Raw genomic sequence first — 15,611 nt, 5'->3', positions numbered from 1 at the left:
GGTACCGCGGCCGAGAGGTTCCGCCCGCCGTCCCGGGACCCTCCGGGTCGGGCACGAAGCTTCCGAGCCCCAGTCCCGGAGTTTGGCTCGGGACGGGCCCGGAGGCGCCCTAGGAGGACACGTCGTGCAAAGACCCCCGTGCCCCGCACGGTGTTCCCCGCCCCGTGCCGTCTCCTTCCTCCCCTGCTCTGCCTCCTCCACCCCGGGGCGGGCTGAGGCTGCTCAGGGCAGGTGGCCGCCCCGGGGCTCCCCGCCAGGCCCCGCTCGCCCCACTACCGAGAACCGACGGAACGCTCCCCGGCGCTCCCGCCGCCTGTCGCCCGAGCTGTGGCTCGCGTGGGTGCGGGGGCTGCCGAGCGTGTCCGTCCCGTCCCTCTTGCCGCCTCCCGGTACCGGGTGGGGGCGGCGGGAGCCCCCCAGAAGCCCCTGTTTCCCCTCGGCTATGCTCACTGGCGGCCGAGGTGTGGGCCGGCGCTGCCGTCCCCCGTTACACCGGAGCGGAAGGAGGGACGGAGCTGGGAACCGGGATATGCTGCGGGACCGGCGCGGCACTCTGTGCCCGGGCGGGGGAGCCCCTGTCCCGCCGGAGCCAGTCCGCCCGCCCCGCCCCGGCGTCCCCGGACCGCAGGACCGGCCCTCCCGGGGCGGTGCCGCGCAGGAGCGGCGGCGGAACGCCATGGAGGGCGGCGGAGGCGCCTACGGGGCGGCCAAGGCCGGCGGTGCCTTCGACCTGGTCCGCTTCGTGCAGCAGCCGCAGGTGGTGGCGCGGATCGTCAGCGCGGTGAGTCGGGACGGGAGAGCCCCGCCGGGACGGCGTCTCCCCGCCGCAGGCCGGTGCCCCTCGCCCGCCGGGACTGCAGCCCCCGAAGGGCTCCCCCCGGCCTCGGTGCCGCCCACCGGACATCAGCTCCGCCCCGTAGGTCTTCGCCCTGATCGTGTTCGCCTGCCTGGTCGGGGATGGCTACATGAGCCGGCCCGAGGACCCCCGGCTCTTCTGCATCTTCAACCACAACGAGGACGCCTGTCGCTACGGCATCGGCATCGGCGTCCTCGCCTTCCTCGCCTGCATCTTCTTCTTCATGGTGGACGTCTATTTCCCCCAGATCAGCAACACTACGGACCGCAAGTACCTGGTCCTGGCCGACCTCGGCTTCTCAGGTACCGGGGCGCGGGCAGGGCTGTGCCCGCGGTGCCTGCCACAATGGCCGCCTTGTCCCGTGACGTGGCTGCCGGTGCCTGGCGAAGGGAGCCGCTCCCGAGTCGCTCCGTCTGGCGTGCTGCCCGCGGGCCACGCGCTGCTGCTGCTGCTGTTCCTGCTGCTGCTGTCCCTGCTGCTGTTCCTGCTGCTGCTGCCCCTGCTGCTGCCCCTGCTGCTGCTGCCCCTGCTGCTGTTCCTGCTGCTGTTCCTGCTGCTGCTGCCCCTGCTGCTGCCCCTGCTGCTGCCCCTGTTGCTGCCCCTGCTGCTGCCCCTGGGCGGCGGAACGCCATGGAGGGCGGCGGAGGCGCCTACGGGGCGGCCAAGGCCGGCGGTGCCTTCGACCTGGTCCGCTTCGTGCAGCAGCCGCAGGTGGTGGCGCGGATCGTCAGCGCGGTGAGTCGGGACGGGAGAGCCCCGCCGGGACGGCGTCTCCCCGCCGCAGGCCGGTGCCCCTCGCCCGCCGGGACTGCAGCCCCCGAAGGGCTCCCCCCGGCCTCGGTGCCGCCCACCGGACATCAGCTCCGCCCCGTAGGTCTTCGCCCTGATCGTGTTCGCCTGCCTGGTCGGGGATGGCTACATGAGCCGGCCCGAGGACCCCCGGCTCTTCTGCATCTTCAACCACAACGAGGACGCCTGTCGCTACGGCATCGGCATCGGCGTCCTCGCCTTCCTCGCCTGCATCTTCTTCTTCATGGTGGACGTCTATTTCCCCCAGATCAGCAACACTACGGACCGCAAGTACCTGGTCCTGGCCGACCTCGGCTTCTCAGGTACCGGGGCGCGGGCAGGGCTGTGCCCGCGGTGCCTGCCACAATGGCCGCCTTGTCCCGTGACGTGGCTGCCGGTGCCTGGCGAAGGGAGCCGCTCCCGAGTCGCTCCGTCTGGCGTGCTGCCCGCGGGCCACGCGCTGCTGCTGCTGCTGTTCCTGCTGCTGCTGTCCCTGCTGCTGTTCCTGCTGCTGCTGCCCCTGCTGCTGCCCCTGCTGCTGCTGCCCCTGCTGCTGTTCCTGCTGCTGTTCCTGCTGCTGCTGCCCCTGCTGCTGCCCCTGCTGCTGCCCCTGTTGCTGCCCCTGCTGCTGCCCCTGCTGCTGCCCCTGCTGCTGCTGCTGCTGTGTGCCCCGAGGAGCAGCCGCTCTGGCCCGGTGCCTGCACCAGCCTGCACGGTGGAGCAGGGTCTGGGCCCGGGACTGCCCAGGAGCAGCAGGACCAGCCCTGGCTCCTCATGCCACTTCCCCCCACAGGTCTCTGGACCTTCCTGTGGTTCATCAGCTTCTGTTTCCTGACCAACCAGTGGTCCTGGACACAGGCTGAGGATGTGTACATCGGCGCGGACTCTGCCCGTGCTGCCATCACCTTCAGCTTCTTCTCCATCTTCTCCTGGGTGAGTGAAGCACTCTGCCCCACTTGGGGGAGTGCATAGGGGCTCCCTGCCCTCACAGCCTGGAACGGCCTTGATGCTGCTCCCCTTCTCTCTGCAGGCACTCCTGCTCACCTTCGCTTACAAGAGGTACAAAATGGGGGTGGAGGACTTTGCTCAAAGCTACGCCGACCCCAGCCCGGGGGTTCCGACTCCCTACTCCAGCTATCCCAACATCAGCCATGAGAGCTACCAGCAGCCGCCCTTCACGCACACAGCGGAGGCCCCGGAGGGCTATCAGCCACCACCGGTGTACTGAGCCCTGGCTGGCACCCGCGGGACGGCTGTACAGTGCAATTCCTTCCGCGGGGTGGGAGGGAGGGATCTGTGACTTGGAGGGCACAGTGGGGCGGGAGGGTGATGGCTGCTTTGTTTAAGGTGACTGGGCCTTTTCATGAGGTGCAGGAGGGGCTTCTGCCTGGTCCCAGAGCTGGATCCTGACTGGAGGGTCCAGAGCCCATTGTGTGATTTGGTAGGTGGTTTGGCACACGATGATTTGCAGCTGCTGGGTGAGCAGTGCAGCTGCAGGTTGGGTGTGTGGGCAGCCTTGGCACTTACAAGCCTCTGCTTTTGCTGTGGTGCCTTGGTGGTGGGCTGCAGCTCACACCCCCGACTCTGGCCAGGCTCTGCCCCTGTGACTGTTGCCTTGGCCCATCCTGTCTCCGGTGCCTTTCAGCCCTGCTGGCTGCATTCCCCACGTGCTGTCTCGCTGCTGCAGCACAGCCAGGCCCAGCTCCTGCCTGCACTGCCTTCCCTTGCCTTCCCCAGCGGCTGCTTCTGGGCCAGCTATTGCCAAAGCCCCCTCTTCTCTAATGCCATGCTGTGCCTTCCTCCAGCCTGCACTAGAGCTGCTGGTGCTTGGATGATGCCATTTGGGGTCTGTGGGAGCAGTGAGCACTGAGATCCCTCAGCAGAGCTGTGGCTGAGGACACCCTGGAGCACTTTCCTTGCCTTGTGTGCCTGCCCGAGTGCTGCTGTGAGGCTGAGCTCCTGCTCCCTGCCCACAGCTCCCTCCTGCACTCCTGCCACACCAGGAGCCTCTGGTCCATTGTCTCAGGTTGTGTTTGCTGCTGTGCTGTGGTAAAGCTGTTCCCGGCAGCCGTGTGTGCCATCACTGCTGGGGCCAGCCTTTGAGTAGTTGTCACTGTAGGGTTGGAATAAAACTTTTTCACCAAGCCACCATGTGAGTCACCATGTGCCTTTTGTCTCGGGGGAAGCAGAAAAGGCTCCTGCCTTCTGCCCCTCCAGGGCTTGGGGTGTCAGGTGGGGCAGTGCAGCCCTGCCAACTGCTGTGCTGCAAACAGCACACTCATGCTGGTGTGGCTATTTTTAGGCCATCCTCCTCTTGCTGCCTGGTCAGAGCAGAGCTCCAACACCAGGCCTGTGAGCAGCCCTCCCACCCTGTGACCAGCCCATGCTGTCTCACTGGTCACTGCCAGGAAAACTTAGCAGAATGCTCTGGTAAAAAATACACACAGAGGTTCATTAAATTATTTATTAACCTAAAGCAGCAGCAGAGCCTTCCCCAGCCTTGGGGGGAAAGCCCAGGCCTGGTAGTCAAGTGCTTGTGAATACAATAATTCTCACCTGAAACATGGGGGCAGCAGGGGGGGTTCGGGCAGCTCTTGGAGCCTTCCAGGGCACAGGCAAATAGCAACCCTGGACTCAGATGCAGAGGTCTGGCCTGGCCAGAACAAAGCTACTGCTCGGAGCCTGTGGATGCTGAGAAAAAAACACTTGCAGGAGAAAAACACACTTTTGCAGGCAATAAGGAAACAACAACTTTCCAGAATCTAACAAAGAGGATCCTTCAGTCAGCTTAGAGCAGACTAAGAGTCAGCCTCGAGAACTTTGGGAGGCTGAGGAGAAAGAGACATGACTAGACTGGAGAAGCAGCTCCTCAGGAGAGCCCCACTACCAAGCAGCTGGGTCTTCCCTGGAATAATTGTCCAAATCTTGGTAGATGAAACTCTTGGGCCTCCAAACCCCTCACAGGTAACAGCACCAAAATGGCAGCACCAGCCTTGAACCTGAGAAAAACTGCCCTGAATTTGGAGGAGGCTCTTCCTAGGACCAGTTCCTCCAAACGAGTCTGCCACAGCCTGCTAGAACACAGCCAGCCCTTTGAGGTTCAACACCTCAGAAGAGTCAGCTGCCAGGCCTCCTTCTGTTTCAATAATTTACACCAGGGAGCATGCTGGCAGAGAGGCTGGGGGCCTGCCCAGGGCTGGGCTGATGTGTGTGTCAGTTTAAAAGCTGTGCCACAGCTCTGTGACAAGGGACAAGTTACCTCAGACTGTTAAGGAAGGAAGTTAAAAATTGCATTAAAAACACTAATGGCTGTACATTATCTTGAGAAACCTGGAATTTTGCAAGTGTACAAGAGAGAAGGGCTGCGTGGACAGGCAGCAGAAGCAGCGGTGGCAGCCTGAGCACGCTTAGAGCACTGGAGAGCTGGCCAGAGCCACAGCGAGCGGCGGCAGCGCTGCGGCCCGGCTCCACGTGCGGTGCCCCAGCACCTGTGTGGCAGCACCAGTAGCTGTGCTGGTCTCTCTCCTTGTTCTGAGATGGGAACTCACTCTCGCCAGGTTTTTGCTTCAGCTTCCACCAGCATCAGGCGTGGTGGATCCTCAGTTGTGGCGCTTGGTGCGGGGAGGTTGGGTAGGGAGGGCTGAGGCACTGAACAGTTTGTTAAAGTAGAGAGAGGCAGGCCCGGTGCCTGTGAGCCACAGCACTGAGCTCCCTTCCCCTCCGTTGTCCCAGCAGTCAAGTGAAGATCTTGCGAGGGGCAGCTGTCTCCAGCTGCCTCAGGCCCAGGGGCACGTTCTCCTTGTTCTCTGGCCCGGCCTGCTGGGGTCGCATGCGGAAGTAGCAGGCTCGGCACACAGAGTGGTACTTGTCAGCTCCTCCGATCACTTCAACCTGGAAGGGAAATTTGGGGAGTGGCTGCAGAGCCCAGCTCCCTGGAGGGAGCCTCTCTGTACCAGCAGGACTGGAAAAGTGAAACAGTTTCTGTTTCAAGGCACTCACCTCCCGCTCTGCTCCCAGCCTCTTGGTGTAGGAGGCCTCCCGGAAGCACTCCATGCACACAGCGTTCAGCTTCACCACGCTCTCCGCCAGCGGCACCAGGTTCAGGATGCTCCCAAAGGCCTGTGCGAGACAGCAGGGAACATGCTGCCGGGTGGGTTCCACGAGGGTCCCAAAGCAGCTGCAGTACCAAAATGAGTGTTTTACCTTTCTCTGGAAAGTCCCATCCAGAGCAGCAACAATGACGGTTTTCCCAGTGTTGGCCATTGTCTCACAGAACTCCACAATGTCTGGGAACTGGAGGGGTACAGGCACATCGTAAAGAAGGATGGGGGGCAGCACTTGGCTCCAGATCCCACAGTGCATGCCCAGACAGCAGCATCAGGAACAAAGAAAATCAGAGCTGCACGCCCTGTCTGTGAAACGGGCTGCAGTCCCGCCCTCCTGTCTGCAGGGACTATAGCGGGGAGGCTTTGTAAGCACAGCCACATGGACCAAACCGCCCCAGGGCATTACTTCCCGCCCTCTCCTACGAAGGACACAGCCCTCGGTGTGCACAGAGGAGCGTGTGTCCCGCAGAGCCCAGCAAGCCCACCCCAGCCATGCACTTACGAACTGGCCCTCGTCGATGCCGATGACGGCGGCACCCAGCGCTTCCTGGTACACGTCCTGGAGGAGCCCGGCGGGCAGGGCCTCCATGGTGCTCCTGCGGGCAGGCAGGGAGTGAGCCGGGCAGGCCGGGCAGCCCCGTGGAGCGGGGTGTCCTCCTGCCCCGGCAGCTCACTTGTCGTGTGTGGAGACCCCTGAAGAGCTGTAGCGCGTGTCCTTGGCATACTTCACCAGCAGGCACCGGTACTGGGCAAGCTGGAACCGCCGAACTCGCCGCATGAGTTCCGTGCTGCAAGACACGGTGCCAGCGGGCCTCAGCCTCAGCCCACCGCCTTCCCGCGCCCCCCGCCCGGCGCCTCCCGCTCCCGCCTACCTCTTCCCGGAGAACATGGGCCCGAAGATCACCTAAGGGAGAACGGTGCGGTCACAACAGCGGGCAGAACAGCGGGCAGCCCCGGCTCCAGCAGCCGGGGGCCCCCGCAGCCCCCTGAGCCCGGCGCGGCACCAGTACCTGCCCCAGCCCGTGCCCGGGGCAGTACCGTACCCGGAGCAGTACCGTACCCGTATCTGCCCCCAGCCCATGCCCGGGGCCGTACCTTACCCGTATCTGCCCCCAGCGCGATGCACCCCACCGTTGCGGTACCTGCATCTGCTCCCACACCGGTGCCCCAGGGTGGCACCTGTACGCCTCCGCCCGTGCCCCGGGGTGACCCCGTACCTGTATCTGCCCGCGGGGCCGGCTGGGGGAGCCGGGATGGACACCGGGCACCGTCAGGCAGTTCATGGCGGACTGCTGGCCTGAGCCCGCGCGCGCCGATTCGGCGCGGCCCCGTCAGCCAATCGGAGAAGGCCTCTCCCCCACGCGCCGCAGCGCTAGCCAATCGCGAAAGGGTCTGCGCCGCCGCGCGGAGGCGCTGCCCAATGGGTCCAAGGGCGCCAAACTTTTTATTTTCCTTTGCCCGCTGGCTCCGCCCTCCCGGTCCCCAGCGGCCAATGGGACGTGGCCCCGCCTCCGGGCTCTGGCCTCACCTCCACGGTCTGGCCCCGCCCTCAAGCTCGGACCTCGCCTCCGGGACGGCCAATGGGAGCGCGCCAGCCCGCCCCCTGCTTAGGCCCCGCCCCTCGGCGGGCAGGCACCGGGAGCGGCACCGGCACCGGGATCAGGACCGCGAGCGGCACCGGGAGCGCCACGGGAGCGGCCCCACGATGGGCGGGTGGCGGGATCTGTCCGCGCAGGTACGGCCCCGAGGCAGGGCAAAGAGCGGCTCTCCCAGGGCCGCCGGCCGGGGGTGTCGGCGTGGCCCCGGCGCTGCCCCCCTGCCCCCCCGCAGGCGCTGGAGGACCATTACTCGCCCAGCCGCTGGTCCCCCCGCCTGGACCGGGACACCATCATCGACGCCCACCTCGCGGTGACGGCGGCAGGTAGGATCGCGGCTCCGGGACCGGGGCTGCGCTCGGTGCCACGGCGCCGTGCTCCACTGCCTCCCCCCTGCAGGAACCGAACGGGCCCGGGCCAGCGGGCAGACCTTGCTGCACGTGCCCTACGGCGACGGGGATGGGGAGAAGCTGGACATCTACTTTCCCACGGACCCTTGTGAAAGTGAGTGACCGGGTGGCGGGGACGGGAGCGGTAGGGAGGACACAGGCTCACCCCGCACTGTGCTGCGCAGCCTTCCCGGTTCTGGTCTACATCCACGGCGGATACTGGCAGTGCATGAGGTGAGGTGGGCTGTCGGTGAGGGGTTCCTCGGGACGGGACCCCCTCACCAGCTCTTGCTGACCCCTTCTCCTGACACTGGGGCTTGCTCTGGGGACACAGGGTCTGGCCAGTCCCCAGCTGGCCCTGCAGCCCCTGGCTCCCACAGCCTGTCTGCATCTCTCTCTCCCCAGTAAGGACGATTCGGGGTTTGCAGCCCCCCCGCTGGTGTCGCAGGGGGTGGCAGTGGTGGCGGTGGGGTACGACATAGCCCCTAAAGGTAGGTGCTGGCCTGCAGAGGCTGCAGCTGCCTGCGTAGCCCAGTGCCCTCCAACCCTGCCCTTTGTCCTCTGCTTAGGCCACATGGACACCATGGTGTTGCAGGTGCGCCGCAGCCTCGTCTTCCTGGTGCAGCGGTACCCCAGGATCAGGTGGGCAGCTCCTGGGTCAGGGGCCAGTCTGTGAGAGTGGCTGGGGGGGCAAACAAGGCCTGGAGCGGGACAAAAGCTTTGGCACCTCGCTCCAAGCACTGGGCAGTGCCTGTGGCCACAATCCCCTGTCACCGCACAAGGCAGCGGCTGACGGATTGGGAAACATCTGAGCTGACACATTCGGGCTGTGCCACCTCCTCTGGACGGAGCAAAGCATGCCTAGTGTCCCTCTCAGTCGCTCCCTCCTTGTGGCTCACTGCTTCCTCCTTCCAGAGGCATTTACTTGTGCGGACACTCAGCAGGGGCCCACCTGGCAGCCATGGTGCTGTCCACAGACTGGACGGAATTCCGAGTGGTGCCAGATATCAAAGGTAGCGTTGCCATGTCCCAGAACAGGGTCGGGAGAAGAACTGGTCTCCACACCTGGGACAAGGCTGTGGGGCTGGTTATGCTAACTGGTTATGAGGTCCCAGAGCTGTGGAGCCACCCAGGCTGCAGCTCCTCACCTGGCAGTGCCTCTGCCTCCAGGAGCGGTGCTGGTGAGCGGCCTGTATGACCTGGAGCCCCTCCTGCACACCTATGTGAACGACGCTCTGAACATGAGCCGGTGAGCTCACACACTGTGGGGACAGCCGTGGGGACAGAGCACAGGCGGGCAGTGTCAGTGGCCCTGAAGCCACTCTGCCCCCATGCCTGCCCCAGCTGGGGAGCCCAGCTGACAGCACGGGCGCTCCTGGAGCGAAGGGCTGCATCAGCTGCCACCGGTGTGACTCCTGCAGGGAGGTGGCCCAGAGGAACAGCCCCATGAGACATGTCACCCCAGCAGTGCCAGCAGCCTGCCAGGTGCTCGTGGCTGTGGCCCAGCATGACTCCCCAGAGTTCCGCAGGCAGTCACAGGAGTACAGCCAGGTGAGCTCCAGGCAGCCACAGGAGCACGGCCAGGTGAGCTCCAGCAGCACCCTGCTTGGGTCTGGTGGGGACACTGCTCCAGGCACCCCTCACCAGCTTACCCAACTGGGAGGAAGAGCTTCTGTGCTGAGCCAGAGCGGTTTCTGGCTCACTGGAGGACACCAGTCCAGGCTAGGACATTATTCCTGCTGCTTGTCCAGGGCAGGTGGAGCTTGGGGTCCATCCTGCAGCACTCCTCTCTCTGCAGGCCCTGCGTGCAGCTGGCTGGTCTGTCTCTCTGCTGGATCTGGCTGGTGTGGATCACTTTGATGTCATTGAGAGGCTGTCAGAGGACAGCTACATCCTCACTCAGGTAGGCAGGAGGGCTGTGCCAAGGCGGATCAGGTGGGCTGCCACCTCCCTCTGGGGAGGTGCAGGGTCAGGGGCTTTTCACAGGGTTTGGTTCCTCATCCCAGGTGATTCTCAACATGATTTCAAGAGCATGATGGCACCTCAGGAGTAAACAGATGGGGACCGTGGCCCTGTGTGTTGGCAATGGGCATCTGACATCCCCCGCCTGCTGCCTCCTCAGTCTAACACAGGGCCACCACTGTCTCAGACCCACACTGTGCCCTCTCTGCTCAGCCCAGCCCAGGCTGGTGCCCCTTCCCTGGAGTGGTCCTGCCCGCTGGAGCACAGGGGACTGAGGGCTGCAAGGCTCTGATTGGGCAGCTGGATCATGAAGTTTGCTCCCTCAGCGTCCTTTAAACTGCACATTGGCAATACAGAATAAAATGGGAATTACTGCTGGCTGGGGTAGTGCTTCCCAGGGAGCCACTGAGTGCACACCTGAAGCAACTGCTGCTGAGAGAATCCCTTCTTCCAGTGCAGAGTTCTGGGACTTGCTGACCCAGAACATGACAGGGAAGCCTGCGCAGCCCACTGCTGCTGTGGGACAGAATGACATAAGCCTCTGTGAATGGGAGTGACACAGCCATCTGGGCCAGGCTCCTGGGACAGTCCTGGCCAGACACAAACCTTGGCATTGCTGTGCAGCAACCCTGGTCCTGTGGCTGAGATGGTTCCATGTCCTCAGGAGCAACTGTCCCTCCACGGGGACCTTGGCTGTGATGATGTCCCTGCTGCAAAGCAAGGAAAAGAGCACATTTGAGAGAAAACACCCTGCACAGCTACAGTACCAGCAAAAGGTGTTTATTTTGTGCACTGACTGCCTCAAGGGCTGGGCTCACATTGGTTTGTCAGGCTGCCTGTGAGGGCTGATGTCAAGTTTCAGATGGCTGGGAACACATCTGGAGCACAAAGGGGCTGGTCCCAGTCCTTGCTCTGGGCTGCCTGACCGCTGCAGTTGTGGGGTTGGCAAAATGCTCAGGCTCCCCCACTGCCTGGAGGCATCGGATGCAATCCCAAGGCCAATTCCTCCTGGCACTTCCTGGCCACAAATTCCAGCTTCCTCCTTGCGAGCTCAGTGTCACGGGCCGAGATGTTGCGGTGCCAGACGGCGCGCACAGTCCGTGCCGACCAGGGGAACAGCAAGACGCTGACAGCCTGCCCGGTCTCAGCCTCCTCCTCCTCGCTGACGGCACGCAGGCGGTCGCAGAGCTCGGTGGGGGACGGCCAGGCCCCCTGGATATTCACCATCACAATGTTGGTCTCCACTGCTGCCAGGTTGACGGAGCAGAGGGGAGAGTCCAGCACGTGGATACCTGCAGGAGGCCGAGGCAGTGCAAGCCCACTGCCCAATGGCCTGGAAGAGGCTACCTGCCCCAGCCCTGCCCCAGGTTCTGGACAAGGGAGAGCCCTTTCTCCCCCCATGTGATACCAGGGTCACTGAGCACAGCACAGGGATGGTCATGGCATGATCATGGCAGGTGAGGATCCCAGCAGCATCCTCACCTGGCTGGAGACCCAGAGTAGCCATCCAGGGATGGTGCTCAAGCCACCAGTACTGCTGTGCCAGGCAGTGCCAGGCGTGCAGTTACATCCCAGCACGCTCAGGGCCCTGAGGTACCTTCCGCAAAGCGCCGGGCGTTGTCGTGGTCCCTGCGCAGTGTGGCCTCCGCGTGCTGCAGCCCGAGGCGGGCGGCGGCCGCCAGCACTCCCACCTGCCGCATGCCCCCGCCCAGCAGCTTCCGCACGCGCCAGGCCTCGGCAACAAACTGCCTGCACCCCGCCAGCACCGCGCCAGCCGGGGCGCCCAGGCCCTGCAGAGCCACCAACGGGGTCACTCCAGCTGTTCCAGGGCCAGCTGCCCCTCCCAGCCTGCCAGGTGTGTTCTTAGCCCAACACCTGCAAACAATGGCCAGGGCCCGGCTTGTGCTGGCCCCTGCCAGCCCTGCGGACCCCTCCCCACACAAGCACACCTTGGAGAAGCAGAGGGACACAGAGTCACAGTGCTGGGCAATCTGAGCTGGCTCCACACCCTGGGCCACTGCTGCATTCATTAGTCGTGCACCGTCCATGTGCACCCGCAGCCCGTAATGGTCCGCAAGCCCACGGACCTGGGAGTCAGGGGGACAGCTGGTTTGGGAGGGACCCCTGGGGCATCTAGTGCCAACACAAGCCATCTCTGAGCTCCAGTGTCCCCGCAGTGCCATTGTGCAGGGCCCAGCTGCCCACGCCAGGCAGGATCATGCCAGCACCATCCGTGGGCTCTCACCTGCCTGAGATAGGTGAGGGGCAGTGCCCGGCCGCCCGCCGAGCTGTGTGTGTTCTCCAGACAGATGAGCTCAGGACGCGGGTGGTACTGGCTGCCGTGGGCCTCACGGATGGCCTGCTCCAGCTGCTCCAGGTCGAATGTGCCGTTCGGCAGATCTGGCAGGGCCTGGGAGTGCACACCGGCGACCTGTGCCCAGGGCAGGGAAGAGCACGGAGCTGACAGGGGACAAGTGGTGGCGCACGGGGGATCCAGCCCTCTGTCCCCTCCATCGGGTGTGTACAGCCCGCACTCGTGCTGCAAGCCCGTGCCTTGGGACAATGACCCAAGGAATGCCCTGGCAGCGGATCCTCCGCCTGGCCGGGCCCTGGCAGCCAGAGGAGGGCAGCACGCGGCCGCCCTCCTGCACTGCCACCAGCGCCACCAGCGCCACCAGTGCCACCAGCGCCACCAGCGCCACCGCCCGCCGCGCTCACCTGCGCGGCCCCGCCGTGCTCGTAGACGTGCAGGTGGGCGTCCCGGCCCAGGAACAGCTGAGTCCCCCTGCGCTGGCAGTGGCACATCACTGGGAGAGAAGGGCCGTGAGGGAGGGGGCAGGGGCAGCATTCCACAGCCGGGGGGCACGAGGCGCTGCGAGCCCCGGACTCACCGGCGATGAGGTTGGCCATGGTGGCCGTGGGCACGAACAGAGCCGATTCCGTCCCCAGAGTCGCCGCGGCCCGGCGCTGCAGCTCTGCGGGGGACACGGCTGTCCTGGGTGGCTGGCGCTGGGCTGCCCCCACCTCCGGGCCCCCATCCCGCTGCCCCCGGCCCGGGGGCTGGCAGGCAGGGACCCCCGGCAGGCCCGTCCCCTCCGCCCACCGTTCACCGCCGGGTCCTCCCCGTAGTCGTCGTCGCCCACGGCGGCGCGGGCCATGGCACGGCGCATCCCCGCGCACGGCCGGGTCACCGTGTCGCTCCGCAAGTCCACGACAAGAGGCGGGGCCGCAGCGGGACCCCGCGGCTGCCTCCCCCCGGGCCCGGGCAGCCACCCCCGCCGCAGCACCGTCCGCATAGCCAGGACCGCCCCCCGCAAGGGCTCCCGGGCGGGGGCGGGATCGGGATCGCCCTTCCCGGGAATACGGGGCGGGAACGGGGCAGCGGCTCCGGTGCGGGTACTCGGAGCGCCGTCCCTACGAGCCCCCATTCCTCCATCCCACACCACACACGGGTGGGGATTGCCCCGGCCCTGCACTCTCCTATCCTGGGTGTCCCACGGGAGGGAGCGCCAGGGGGATCCTTCAGAGTCTTTCCGTGGCTGAGCAGGAGTTGCTCCCGCCCCGCTGCCAGCGAGGCTGGCACGGGCTCGTCTGGCGCTGGGAGCTGGCTCCGGCCCTGGCTGCGTGTGCCCTGGCAGCGCCGCAGGTGGGCTGGCGCTGCAGCGGGGATCTCTGGGATCTCTGCGCAGCTTCACTGACCTCGGCACTCTCTGCCTGCTCTGAGGGGACCCAGCAGCCTCTTGCAGAAATTCCCACTGCCCCTCAGCAGGAGGCGAGTGTCCAAAGCAGTGGCGAGACCCCCTCACCTCCCTGCGCTGGGCTGGACCAGCCGGACCATGCTCCCTGCTGCCAGCACGGGGGGCACCACTCTGCAGCACCCAGCACCTCTCCTGGCATTTGCAGGGGATAATAGGACAGGTGCATTAAGGCGCCTCTTCCCCTCAGCCCCTGCCCACCTGTGGACGTGGTGTGCTCCAGCCACCTGTGCCATGCTGCTGCCTTCTCCCTCCCTCCCTCTGCCATGTGCCCCCCCACCTGGCTGCCCCAGGTCCCCTATCCCGAGCCCCCTGCAACCGCCCCACTGGTGCCCGCTCTGCCCATCCCCCTGCCTGTGCCCCTGCCCATGGAGCCCCCTCCCTCACTATCGCCTGTCACCCCCCGTGCTGTCAGCCCTGCAGATGAGTGAGCCATAAACAGTCCTTCATGAGACGTTTTTCACACGCAGGGCCACATGTTAACAGTTTTTCTTTATTTACTGCCTCCATTTCCTCTTTGTTCCAGGAACTTGTCCTCCAACTTCAAGCTGCTCATGATTAGGCAAAAAGGCCTCTAATCTCCCCGATCTGATTTACCGTCACTGAGAGCAGACGCTTCCCGTTACTGGCCCTGGACCTGGGAGCACGGACAGCTGAGCTGTGCCGGCTGCTGAGCCCAGCTGAGCCTCCCCAAAGCTGCCCCGCCACACACACCGCCTTCCCGGCAGCTTCCTCTTCCAGTAAGCGCTGGGCAGTGCAGCCGGTCACGCCGCAGGTGAAGGGCTGGGGGAGCAGCGGCTGTGGGGCCCCAGGCCAGGGAGCCCCCCCTCCACCTGGGGCGGCTGCTGTAGGGCAGGGCAGCCTTTGAAGCCACTTTCTCTGCCTGGAATGGCCACATGGCTGCAGCACCCCCCAGCATCAGCTTCCCAGCCACTCACCCAGCCACTCCCTGGCACCTGGTGGGCTGGTTGATTGCCCTGGTGTGCCCAAAGCTGAAGGGCAGCTCAGGGCTCTGCTGTGGGCAGCCCCCCCAGCCCAGTCAGGGTCCGCAGCCAAGCAGGGGCTCCTTCACTGGGCAGCAGCCACAGCTTCTGCAGGACTGTGCAGTGTGGCTGGGTGTGTTCCACAGAGCCCCTTGTCCTTCAGCCATGTGCCTTTCCCCAGGACTTCGGTCTGGGACCTGCCTTGGGGGTCCCCCCTTGCTACCAGCACCCACAGAGCTACCCCTGCAGGTGACCCAGCAGGGCCATGGCGGGGCCAGCTCTGGGACCATGGAAGCGCTTGTGGCCTTATGTGGAGCGGCTGAATGGACACCACAGGAGCTGGGCAAAGGGTGGGCAGTGCCAGTGTCTGGCCAGGGGCTTGGCTGGCAGCTGGGGACTAGCGGGGGGCTCACCCAGGACCACAGTGCACCACAGGACTGCAGTCACCACCTGCCCACACCAGCTCCCGTGGTGGGCTAAGCCCCTGCCCCGCTGGGCTCAGCTCCTGCTCCAGTCGTGCCTCCCCAGGGCTAAAATTAGCAGCTGAGGCCTGGCTGGGGAGCCGGGAGTGGAGCCCAGATCCCACCGCGGAGGATCGGGTTTCCCCCCTCCCTACCACAGGCCTGGCAACCACTGGGGCCGATTCCCGGAGCTGGGCCCCCCTGCTACCAGCCCCACTGGCAGCCCCATCCCCGGCCTGCCAGGCCCCGCCGCTGGGTCTGCACGTCCCCAGGGCTGAGCCTTGGCACATCCCGGCTGCAGGAGGGGCTGTGGGATGGGGGAGCACGGTGCTGTAGCTCCGGGGCATCAGCGGGCTGGGGCAGAGCCCTTTGCCCCTGGCACACACACACGGTTGCCCTGGGACAGGCTGGCAGTGGGCTCTGCTCCCAGCCTCCCAGGCAGAGCATGGCTGCGGCCATGGAGCTGCCAGTTCCCCGGCAATGCCCCGGGGGTCTTGTGCTGAGTGCCCTCAGGACCTGTCAGTGACCATATCATGCTCACCATGAGTTCGGGGTGCTTTTCCCGTCGGGCTGCCTTAGCCCTGCGGCCACACTGCCCGTGCTGCTCACCCTGTCTGCCCTTTGGGCTCCACGTCCCAACGGGGTGGCACAGGCCCTGCCCGTTCCGGAGGGTCCCGGTCCCACCTGGGCCGAGGCAGCTGCCGTCCGTCGCCCT

The 15,611-nt window shown here is 65.3% G+C and overlaps 4 protein-coding genes across 6 annotated transcripts; 2 read left to right on the top strand and 2 right to left on the bottom strand.

Moving 5' to 3' along the window:
- Window positions 1-1,468: 1,468 nt before the first annotated feature.
- Window positions 1,469-3,793, top strand: SYNGR2 (synaptogyrin 2). The gene is made up of 4 exons (XM_041466028.1): window positions 1,469-1,591; window positions 1,731-1,968; window positions 2,439-2,578; window positions 2,676-3,793. The coding sequence occupies exons 1-4, from the start codon at window positions 1,487-1,489 to the stop codon at window positions 2,871-2,873; spliced, it is 681 nt and encodes a 226-aa protein (XP_041321962.1). The 5' UTR covers window positions 1,469-1,486; the 3' UTR covers window positions 2,874-3,793.
- A 308-nt stretch (window positions 3,794-4,101) lies between these two features.
- TK1 (thymidine kinase 1) lies at window positions 4,102-7,133 on the bottom strand. The gene is made up of 7 exons (XM_041466029.1): window positions 6,969-7,133; window positions 6,624-6,655; window positions 6,426-6,539; window positions 6,254-6,347; window positions 5,849-5,938; window positions 5,645-5,764; window positions 4,102-5,536 (listed from the first exon to the last, which is right to left on the bottom strand). The coding sequence occupies exons 1-7, from the start codon at window positions 7,032-7,034 to the stop codon at window positions 5,381-5,383; spliced, it is 672 nt and encodes a 223-aa protein (XP_041321963.1). The 5' UTR covers window positions 7,035-7,133; the 3' UTR covers window positions 4,102-5,380.
- A 230-nt stretch (window positions 7,134-7,363) lies between these two features.
- On the top strand, window positions 7,364-10,075 carry AFMID (arylformamidase). Its single transcript, XM_041466021.1, has 11 exons — window positions 7,364-7,486; window positions 7,582-7,672; window positions 7,746-7,850; window positions 7,921-7,969; window positions 8,141-8,226; window positions 8,305-8,377; window positions 8,651-8,748; window positions 8,906-8,984; window positions 9,157-9,286; window positions 9,534-9,638; window positions 9,742-10,075. The coding sequence occupies exons 1-11, from the start codon at window positions 7,457-7,459 to the stop codon at window positions 9,769-9,771; spliced, it is 876 nt and encodes a 291-aa protein (XP_041321955.1). The 5' UTR covers window positions 7,364-7,456; the 3' UTR covers window positions 9,772-10,075.
- A 386-nt stretch (window positions 10,076-10,461) lies between these two features.
- Window positions 10,462-13,027, bottom strand: LOC121352777 (probable low-specificity L-threonine aldolase 2). 3 transcript variants are annotated; one of them, XM_041465999.1, is made up of 7 exons: window positions 12,801-13,027; window positions 12,589-12,672; window positions 12,416-12,504; window positions 11,943-12,128; window positions 11,647-11,784; window positions 11,295-11,487; window positions 10,462-10,989 (listed from the first exon to the last, which is right to left on the bottom strand). In XM_041465999.1, exons 1-7 carry the CDS (start codon window positions 12,991-12,993, stop codon window positions 10,652-10,654), a joined length of 1,221 nt encoding a protein of 406 aa, XP_041321933.1. In that variant the 5' UTR covers window positions 12,994-13,027; the 3' UTR covers window positions 10,462-10,651. The 3 variants fall into 3 exon arrangements, with proteins under 3 accessions (XP_041321933.1, XP_041321934.1, XP_041321935.1); XM_041466000.1 differs by lacking the exon at window positions 11,647-11,784; XM_041466001.1 differs by lacking the exons at window positions 12,416-12,504; window positions 12,801-13,027 and having other exon boundaries at window positions 12,589-12,794.
- Between the last annotated feature and the right edge of the window lie 2,584 nt (window positions 13,028-15,611).

This window comes from Pyrgilauda ruficollis, unplaced genomic scaffold (genome assembly GCF_017590135.1).
Source record: "Pyrgilauda ruficollis isolate IOZ18807 unplaced genomic scaffold, ASM1759013v1 scaffold196, whole genome shotgun sequence".
In the NCBI taxonomy this organism is placed as follows: domain Eukaryota; kingdom Metazoa; phylum Chordata; class Aves; order Passeriformes; family Passeridae; genus Pyrgilauda; species Pyrgilauda ruficollis.
The sequence above is the reverse complement of the archived record's forward strand: the minus strand, read 5'-3'. Positions and strand labels throughout refer to the sequence as shown.

Excerpts from the sequence above, each read along its gene's own strand:
- SYNGR2 (XM_041466028.1), top strand. The coding sequence starts at position 1,487 with ATGGAGGGCGGCGGAGGCGCCTACGGGGCGGCCAAGGCCGGCGGTGCC. Across the intron at positions 1,592-1,730 it reads TGGCGCGGATCGTCAGCGCG|GTCTTCGCCCTGATCGTGTT; the intron begins GTGAGTCGGGAC and ends TCCGCCCCGTAG. Across the intron at positions 2,579-2,675 it reads TCTTCTCCATCTTCTCCTGG|GCACTCCTGCTCACCTTCGC; the intron begins GTGAGTGAAGCA and ends TTCTCTCTGCAG.
- LOC121352777 (XM_041465999.1), bottom strand. The coding sequence starts at position 12,993 with ATGCGGACGGTGCTGCGGCGGGGGTGGCTGCCCGGGCCCGGGGGGAGG. Across the intron at positions 12,673-12,800 it reads GGAGGACCCGGCGGTGAACG|AGCTGCAGCGCCGGGCCGCG; the intron begins GTGGGCGGAGGG and ends TGTCCCCCGCAG. Across the intron at positions 12,505-12,588 it reads CATGGCCAACCTCATCGCCG|TGATGTGCCACTGCCAGCGC; the intron begins GTGAGTCCGGGG and ends CTTCTCTCCCAG.
- AFMID (XM_041466021.1), top strand. The coding sequence starts at position 7,457 with ATGGGCGGGTGGCGGGATCTGTCCGCGCAG. Across the intron at positions 7,673-7,745 it reads CCTCGCGGTGACGGCGGCAG|GAACCGAACGGGCCCGGGCC; the intron begins GTAGGATCGCGG and ends TCCCCCCTGCAG. Across the intron at positions 8,227-8,304 it reads GTACGACATAGCCCCTAAAG|GCCACATGGACACCATGGTG; the intron begins GTAGGTGCTGGC and ends TCCTCTGCTTAG.
- TK1 (XM_041466029.1), bottom strand. The coding sequence starts at position 7,034 with ATGAACTGCCTGACGGTGCCCGGTGTCCATCCCGGCTCCCCCAGCCGG. Across the intron at positions 6,656-6,968 it reads GGCCCCGCGGGCAGATACAG|GTGATCTTCGGGCCCATGTT; the intron begins GTACGGGGTCAC and ends GTTCTCCCTTAG. Across the intron at positions 5,939-6,253 it reads GCATCGACGAGGGCCAGTTC|TTCCCAGACATTGTGGAGTT; the intron begins GTAAGTGCATGG and ends GTACCCCTCCAG.